Source organism: Sciurus carolinensis, chromosome 2 (genome assembly GCF_902686445.1).
Source record: "Sciurus carolinensis chromosome 2, mSciCar1.2, whole genome shotgun sequence".
Classification (NCBI taxonomy): Eukaryota; Metazoa; Chordata; class Mammalia; order Rodentia; family Sciuridae; genus Sciurus; species Sciurus carolinensis.
This window is the reverse complement of record NC_062214.1, coordinates 122823892-122833619: the sequence shown is the minus strand read 5'-3', so window position 1 is coordinate 122833619 and position 9728 is coordinate 122823892. Positions and strand designations below refer to the sequence as shown.

General features: G+C 37.7%; 1 protein-coding gene across 1 annotated transcript; it reads left to right on the top strand.

The window, feature by feature from the left end:
- Positions 1 to 204: 204 nt before the first annotated feature.
- LOC124976485 (olfactory receptor 4F21-like) lies at positions 205 to 1143 on the top strand. Its single transcript, XM_047539352.1, has one exon. It carries the CDS (start codon positions 205 to 207, stop codon positions 1141 to 1143), a length of 939 nt encoding a protein of 312 aa, XP_047395308.1.
- The last annotated feature ends 8585 nt before the right edge of the window (positions 1144 to 9728 follow it).

Sequence of the window (9728 nt, the reverse complement as noted above, 5' to 3'; positions counted from 1 at the left end):
GATGAAAAGATGATGGACTCACAGATTGCTGAACCAGCTTTCATGGTTATGTAAGGTCAACTTCCTATAACAAATCCTGTAGCGTATTGTTTCCTAGTGGTTTTGTTGCTGTCATGGAATCCTAAAAATATATATCTAGTAATTCTACTTTCTTATTTCTTTTGCTCTTTCAGGCGAATTTGGAGCCCAAAGAAAACTGAGACCATGAAGGGAGGAAATTATTCAATGGTATCTGAGATCGTGTTGGTGGGACTCACCAGTTCTTTGGAGTTACAACTTGTCCTCTTTCTGGTTTTCTCTGTGTTCTATACAGCAGGTATTTTAGGAAATGTCTTCATTGTGCTCACAGTGATCTCTGATTCCCATTTACACTCCCCCCTGTACTTCTTACTAGCCAACCTCTCCTTTATTGACATGTGGGTTTCCTCCATTGCAGTTCCTAAGATGATTTCTGATCTTTTCAAGGAAAGAAAAGTCATTTCTTTTCAAGGCTGCATTGCCCAGATGTTCTTCCTTCATGTCTTTGGAGGAACTGAGATGGTGCTGCTCATAACCATGGCCCTTGACCGATACGTTGCTATATGTAAGCCTCTCCATTACCTGACCCTCATGAGCTTCAGAACTTGCAGTTTACTCTTGATGGTAGCCTGGACCACTGGAATCATTCACTCATTGATCCAAATAATATTTGTTGTAAAACTACCATTCTGTGGCCCCAACAAAATAGACAGCTTTTATTGTGATCTTCCTCGATTTATTAAGCTTGCTTGCACAGTCACCTACAGATTGGAGCTTATGGTCACTGCTAATAGTGGCTTCATCTCTCTGGGAACTTTTCTCATTTTGATTATCTCCTATATTTTCATCTTGGTCACTGTTAGGCAGCATTCATCAGGTGGCCTATCCAAGGCTCTTTCTACATTGTCAGCTCACATCACAGTGATGGTCTTATTTTTTGGTCCATGTATCTTTGTGTATTCATGTCCATTTCTTGCAGTGCCTGTGGATAAATTCCTTGCCATTTTTGATGTAATAGTTACTCCATTTCTGAACCCTGTCATATATACTTTTAGGAACAAAGAGATGAAGGTGGCAATGAGGAGACTATTCCGCCAATTGTTGAATTCCCAGAAGTTGTTTTAAGTGTTCGTTTTTCAGGAAAAAAATGCATTTATACTTGTTATTACTATCGAGTTACTAGGATAGTAAGTACAAATGTAACTGGTTTACATATATAATACACTGTACTTTTGATAGTGATAATAAATAGCTATGAAAATGAAAACAAAATGCATTTATAACATTTTCTGTCCATGTTACAGACAAGAATTCAAAGAAGCATAACATCATGGATACTTTGCTTACTAGTTCTTTTACCAACATGAAGGACTTTCTTGATGTGTTTTCTTGCCTGTAACCAAGGAGGTTATAGTATTCTATCTTATGGGATGTGTTGGAATAAAAAAGTATTAATATAGAACTGTTTCCACAATTTTCCTAAATGTCCTTGATAAAGAGGATTATGAATTGGTCAGTTCTATCCTCTTGAGCATTCTGAGCAAATTCCTCCCTTATCAGATTGATTTAAGGGACTTTATAATGTATAATATTTAAATATTTAAGGAGGTATTATTTATCTTTTATCCTTCAATATATGATGCCCTTCAATTAACAAAAGTAAAGTAAAATTTCTTCTTATCACAATGTCAACCTAAGTTGGGTCACAATGTGATGGGCTTGCTTATTTTAGCTAATGCATACAGTAACTATAAATTCAGCCTTATAGTTACTCCAGTTCTGTCAAAAATTGTGTCCTAACAGTATTGGGGCATTTGAAAAATGGGGCCTGGTGAGGAGCAAAGATAGAGATCTACTTAATACTTCTGTTTCAGCTTGTGCTTATCCTAATTATAGTTGAAATCAGCAGTGATTCCTCAGAGTTGGGTAAATTATTCTTCTTTTCAGTGTTATTGTTTAGATATGAGGTGTCCCTACAAAGTTCATGTGTGAGACAATGCAAGAAAGTTTAGAGGTAAAGTGACTGGATTATGAAAGCTTCAACCTAATTAGTGCATTAATCCCTTGATAGGGGTTGTGAGTGGTAATCTCAGGCAGGTAGGGTGTAGCTGGAGGTTGATCATTGGGGGTGTGCCTTGGGGGTTTATATTTTGTTCCCAGTGAGCTAAGCTTAGTCTCTCTCTCTCTCTCTCTCTCTCTCTCTCTCTCTCTCTCTCTCTCTCTCTCTCTGTTTCCTGATGATCATGTCCTGAGCTGCTTTCCTCCAATCCTCTACTATGATGTTTTGCCTCATCTTGGGCCCAGAGCAACAGAGCTGGTCATCTATGGATTGAGACCTCTGAAATCAGGTGCGCAAAATAAACTTTCCTCTGCTAAAATTGTTCTTTTCAGGTCTTTTGAAAAGCTGATCAAAACATTCAGTGATGTGTTTACAAGCACAGACACTGTGAGATCCTCTGCCTGGCTTCTAATCCCAGCTTTGCTTTTTACTAACTCAAATTGTGTATTATTCTACTTATGCCTAAATTCCATAATCTGCAAAATGGACCTGGATTAAACCTGAAATTCCTGATATTTGACTATGTTGAACCTAGAAAAATGGCAGTTCCTTTTGAGTAATAATTTTTTTCCTGATAAAGGTTCAAGGATTAACTGAATTAACATTTGTAAAGTGCTTTAAAATTTTTTCTCTAAAGTATTATATATGTGCTTGTTCAATAAAATGAAATAAAACATTAAAACCACTTCTTGAGACAAGTGTGGTGGTGCACATCTGTAATCCCAGAGACTCTCAGTGAAGGCTGAGACAGAAGGATCACAAGGTCAAGGCTAACCTCAGCAATTTAAGAAGGCCCTCTCTCAAAATAAATAGCCAAGCTATGGAGCCAACCAAGGTACCCTTCAAAAGATGAATGAATAAAGAAAATGTGGTATAAATATACAATGGAGGATTACTGAGCCATAAAGAAGAATGCTGGTAAATGGATGGAACTGGAGACTATCATGAAAAGTGAAATAAGCCAGACTCAGACGGTCAAAGGTTAAATGTTTTCTTTGGTTTGTGGAAGGTAATACAAAGTGGGGGAAGAAGAGAGAAAGAGAAAGAGAGAAAGGGAAAAGCAGGGGGGGAATGATTCTGTTGAAATAGAAGAAAGATCTGTGGACTAGATGAAGGAGACTGAAGGGGAGGAAGGAAGGATGGGATAAGGGAAGAACAGCAGAATGAATCTGACCTAACTTTCCTATGTACACATATGAACAAAGCACAGTGAATCTCACCATCATGTACCCCCATCCACAAGATACTATTAAAAAAACAACACCTCAAAGCAAATAGCAGAAAGATCAGTAGAGGGAAGGGAACAGACAGGGGGAGGAGGATGGGAGGGAAAGGGGAAGTACTAGGACTGAATTTGAGCTAATTATATTCCATGCTTGTATAATTATGTCAAAATTAATCCTAATGTTATGCATAACTAGGAAAAACTAATCATAACAATAAAAGGGCTGGGACTGTAGCTCAGTGATAAAGTGCTCCTGGGTTCAGTCCTCAGTACCAAACATCAATCAATCAATCAATCAATCAATCAAACAACAAAATAAAACCATTTTTCAGTTTTGATGACCTTCTCCTATTCTGTCTGCAAATTTTGTTTCTTTCCTGACTTCATCCATCAGATCAAGAACTTGGTCTTGGGCTGGGGTTTTGACTCACTGGTAGAGCGCTTGCCTAGTATGTGTGAGGCACTGGGTTCAATTCTCAGCACCACATATACATAAATAAAATAAAGGGCCATTGACAACTAAAAATAAAATAAAATAAAAAAAAGAACATGTGATCCAAGTTGGGACTAGAGGGATTCTGCACTCCTTGTTGCTCTGTAACTCGGGATTCAAGCAGAGGAAATACTATTTCTCTGTGAAGTAGTTGTCACTGCCCACCTATCCCCTGCTGTTTACACCATTTGTCCACTGCAATCGCCCACCATCTGCCAGCATATCGCTTGCTTTTTGAGTGTGGATCGATCACTGACTGCCACCTATCATCTACCATTTTCCGGTTTGCCTGCCTCTTGCCTGTCCACTGCCTGCCTTTCACCTACCCATTGCCTACTGCCCAACGTCCAGCTGCCAATCATCCTGTTAGCCTGCAGGCCGCCAGTGGATAGCCTGCTGTCTGTTGTTGCCTAAAAGTCTACCATCACAGTACCCACAGGTTTGGTTATACGTGGCTGCTGCCATTTTGGGACAACAGCCAGGACCTGCAGATGAGGTGCTGGAAGCCTTTGGGGACACTAAAAGACTGGAGGGTAGAATCCATACTTCCTCAGCTCCATATCACTAAATGAGAAGAGAAACAACATGAAAACACAAAGGAAAAAAGTGTCTCGAACAAACCAAGATGTTCCCACAATAGGACCCATAGACAACACAGTAGAAGAAATGTCAGAGAAGGAGTTTAGAAAATACAGAAATTAATCTTTGAAATGAAGGATGATATTGGAGGCAAAATACAGTCAGTGAAAGATCACTTCAATAAAGAGGCAGAGATTATAAAAAGGAATCAAGGAGAAATCCTCAAAATGAAGGAAACAATAAATGAAATTAAAAATACAATGGAAAGTATCACCAACAGACTAGACCACTTGGAAAACAGAACCCCAGACAATGAAGACAGAATATATACTCTTGAAAATAAAGTTGACCACACAGAGAAGATCATAAGAAACCATGAACAGAACTACCAAGAAATATGGGATAACATGAAAAGACCAAATTTAAGATTTATCGAAATAGACAAAGACATAGAGATATAAACTAAAGGAATGCACAATCTTTTCAATGACATAATATCAGAAAATTTCCCAATCTAAAGAATGATATGGAAAATCAACTACAAGAGGCTTACAGGACACAAAAGTACAAAATTACAGCAGATTCACACCAAGGCACATAATAATGAGAATGACTAACATACAGAATAAAGCTAGAATTTTAAAGACTGTGAGAGAAAAAAATCAAATTACATATAGGGGGAAACCAATTCAGTTCTCAACTGATTTCTCAACCTAGACCCTCATTGCAAGGAGGTCCTGGAATAACATATATCAATCTCTGAAAGAAAATGGATGCCAACTGAGAATTTTATATCCAGCAAAATTAAGCTTCAGATTTGAAGTTGAAAATTAAACCTTCTGTGATAAACAAAAGTTAAAAGAGTTCACAACCAGAAAACCTGCACTACAGAACATTCTCAGCAAAATATTTAATGAGGAGGAGGAAGTAAAAAAAAAAAAAAAACAATGAAAATCAGCAAAGAAAAGAACTACACTAAAGGGCAAGTCAATCAAAGGAGAAGCTAAGCAAGTTAAAAACTAAAAATAAACCAAAATGACCAGGAATACAAATCTATGTCAATAATAATCTTGAATGTTAATGGCCTAAACTCATCAATTAAAAGACATATTAAAAAAAAGACCCAATCATATGCTATCTTCAAGAGACTTACCTCCTAGGAAAAGACTGAAGGTGAAAGATTGAGAAGAAACATATCACTCACATGGACTGCGTAAACAAGGAGGGGTTTCCATACTCATCTCAGACAAAGTGAACTCCAAACCAAAGTTAGAAGGGATATAGAAGAACATTTCATACTATTAAGTGAATCATACACCAAAAAGACATAACAATCATAAATATAATATAAATATATATGCCCTAAATAATGGAGCATCTAACATGTGTCAAACAAGCCCTTTTCAATATCAAGAATCAAATGGACCACAATACAATAATACTGGGTGACTTTAACACAACTCTCTCACCATTGGAAAGATCTTCCAAACAAAAACTAAACAAAGAAACTATAGAACTAAATGATACAATCAATGATTTAGTCTTAACAGACATATAGGGTATTTCATCCTTCATTGAGCAAATACACTTTCTTATCAGCAACACACAGACCTTTCTCTAAAATAGAACATATGTTATGACACAAAGCAACTCTCAGCAAATACAAATAGAAATACTACCCTGCATTCTATCAGATCATAACAGAATGAAACTAGAAATCAATGATAAAATAAAAATAGAAGCTACTACAACACCTGGAGACTAAATAGCATGCTATTGAATGATGAATGAATGGCAGAAGAAATCAAGGAAGAAATAATAAAAAAAAAAACCACTTACAGGAAGTGAAATCACTGATACAACATATCAAAATCTCTATGATGCTATGGAGGCGTGCTAAGAGAAAATTTCATTGCATTTGAGCTCATACATTAAAAGAATAAAAAGTCAACAAACAAATGACCTAACATAATATCTCAAAACCTTGAAAAAGAACAAATCAACACCAAAAGCAGCAGAAGACAGGAAATAATTAAAATCAGAGCTCAAATCAATGAAATTGAAGCAAAAGAAACAATTCAAAAAAATTGACAAAACAAAGTTGTTTCTTTGAAAAAATAAATAAAATTGATAAACCTTAGCCACACTAACAAAAAGAAAGAGAGAAAACTCAAATTACTAAAATTCATGATGAAAAAGGAAATATCACAATGGATAGTACTGAAATACAGAAGATAATTAGAAACTATTTTGAAAACTTATACTCAAATAAACTAGAAAAACTTGAAGACATCAACAAATTCCTAGAGACATATTATCCTCCCAAACTGAATCAGGAGGACATACATAATTTGAACAGATCAATATCAAGATATGAAATAGAAGATGCCATCAGAAGCCTACCAACCAAGAAAAGCCCAGGACCAGATAGATTCTAAGTTCTGTAAGACCTTCAAAGAACAATTACAGCAATACTCTTAAAATTATTCCATGAAATAGAAAAGGAAGGGGATGCAAGATGGCATACTAGAGGGAGGCTGCATTCCTTGTCGCTTCGTAACTCCGGTTTCAAGCAGAGGATATCTGTTTCTTGGTAAGGCAGTTTTTGCTGCTTATCAAACCCCTGCTGTTTACCCCATTTGTCTGCTGTGATCACCTGCAGTCTGCCAGCATATCTATGCCTTTTTTGAGTGCAGATTGCTCACTGTCAGGCGCCTATCATCTGCCATTTGCCTGCCTCAGGCTGGTCCATCGCCTGCCTTACACCTATCCATCACTCAATGCACAAGGTTAACCTCCCGATCGTCCAACAACAGTCAGCAAACTGATCGCCGACTGCCAGTGGAGTACCAGCTGCTGCTATTGTCTGGAAGTTCACTTTCACAGTACCTGCAGGTTTCATTACACGTGGCTGCCGCCATTTTGAGACAACAGCCAGGCCCTGTAGGACCCTCGGGCAGACTGACTGAGCCCCACCTCCAGGATCCCTCAGCCCGACCGATCACTCCCTACCTCTGGGGCCCTCACATCGACTGACTGCTCCCTGCTGCCAGGACCCCCAGACCAACTGACTGGGCCCTATTACTGGGACCCCAGACTGACTGATTGCACCCAGCCTCCAGGACCTCCAGGACCCCTGCCTGACTAACCACATCCCGCCTCCAGGACCTCCAGCTGGCCATGTCCACACCCTGAGCTGCAGCTCACCATTTGCCAACACATTTGGAAGCCCGAGTGGCCATCTTGGATAATCCTGGAAGCTGTAACTCCGATCTCTAGGTGGGGCAAATTCCATCCTGAGATGCCTGCTGGAGGCTTGAAGTTCATTGTCAGGTACCTCTCATGCATCAGGCTACTGAACACTGGGAGGTTTCATTACTATATGACTGTTATACTGTAGATTTTCTTTTTTCTCCTTATAGAAAAAATTTAAGTTTTTATTTCTTTATTTCTCTTGCTCTCTTTTCCTTTTCTTTACCTGTTCCCTTAGAGTCTCTTTCTCCCTTTTTTGGATGCTAACATTCAATTTCTTTTGATTACACTGTCACCCTTTCTACTATCTAGAACTTATGTATAATCTTTTCTTATCCCATTAACAGTCACATTCTACATCCCTCTGCATCCTCTTTGTCCTCCATTAGAAACTGCAGATCTTATTGCAAATCTGTTTGTTTTACCAAAGATAATATTTGAACTCATTCTGTTTATTATGACAATATTGTTATTGTCCTCATAGGGGCTATTTGGTCTAGGATTGCATAGTGTCTGAATTGGGCACTGCGAATATTGATCTCCCCTTAAAGAAAGGGTTTTGGAAACCTATAGGGCCACTATAAGACTATAGGGGGAAATCTGCAATACTCCACATCTGCACTGCTAGAGGGGAAGATACTTGAACAACATGAAAAAACAAGGGAAGAAAATGATCCAAACAAATCTAGATTCTATATTAATAGAATCCAATGACAGTATGTTAGAAGAAATGTCAGAAAAGGACTTCAGATTATACATGATTAAGATGATTTGTGAAGCAAAGGATGAGATAAGAGAGCAAATGCAGGCAATGAATTACCAATAAGCTGAAAGAACAAGTGCAGGAAGCAAAAGGTCATTTCAACAAAGAGATAGAGATTCTCAAAAAAAAAAAATAAAAACGGAAATCCTTGAAATGAAGGAAACAATAAACCAAATAAAAAACTCAATGGAAAGCATCACCAAAAGACTAGACCACTTGGAAAACAGAACCTCAGACAATGAAGACAAAATATTTAATCTTGAAAATAAAGTTGCCCAAACAGAGAAGATGGTAAGAAATCTTGAATAGAATCTCCAAGAACTATGGGACATCATGAAAAGACCAAATTTAAGAATTATTGGGATTGGGATTGAGGAAGGCACAGAGATACAAACCAAAGGAATGAACAACATATTCAATGAAATAATATCAGAAAATTTCCCAAGCCTGAAGAATGAAATGGAAAGTCAAATACAAGAGACTTACAGAACACCAAATGCACAAAATCACAACAGATCCACACCAAGGCACATGATAATGAAAATGCCTAACATTCAAAATAAAGATAGGATTTTGAAGGCTGCAAGAGAAAAGCATCAGAATACTTATAGGGGAGACCAATACGGATAGCAGCCAACTTCTCAACCCAGAATCTAAAAGCAAGAAGGGCCTGGAACAACATATTTCAAGCTCTGAAAGTACATCGTTGCCAAAAAAGAATCCCATACCCAGCAAAACTAACCTTCAGTTTTGAAGATGAAATAAAATCCTTCCATGATAAACAAAAGTTAAAAGAATTTACAAATAGAAAGCCTGTGCTACAGAATGTTCTCAACAAAATATTCCATGAGGAAGGAATGAAAAACAACAATGGAGGTCAGCAAAGGGAGGAACTACCTTAGAGAAAAACCACTCAAAGGAGAAACCAAGCCAACATAAAAACCAAAAATAAGCCAAATGCCTGGGAATAGAAATCATATCTCAATAATAACCCTGAATGTTAATGACCTAAACTCATCAATCAAAATACATAGACTGGCAGAATGGATTAAAAAAGAAGACCCAACAATAGGCTGCCTGCAAGAGACTCATCTCATAGAAAAAGACATCCACAGACTAAAGGTGAAAGGATGGGAAAAAACCTACCATGCACATGGACTCAGTAAAAAAGCATGGGTTCCATCCTTATATCAGAATAGAGTGGACATCAAGCCAAAGTTAGTCAGAAGGGATAAAAAAGAACATTTCATAATGCTAAGGGAACCATAAATCAGGAAGACATAATGATAGTAAATATGTATGCCCCAAACAATGGTGCAATCCCTGTACATCAAACAAA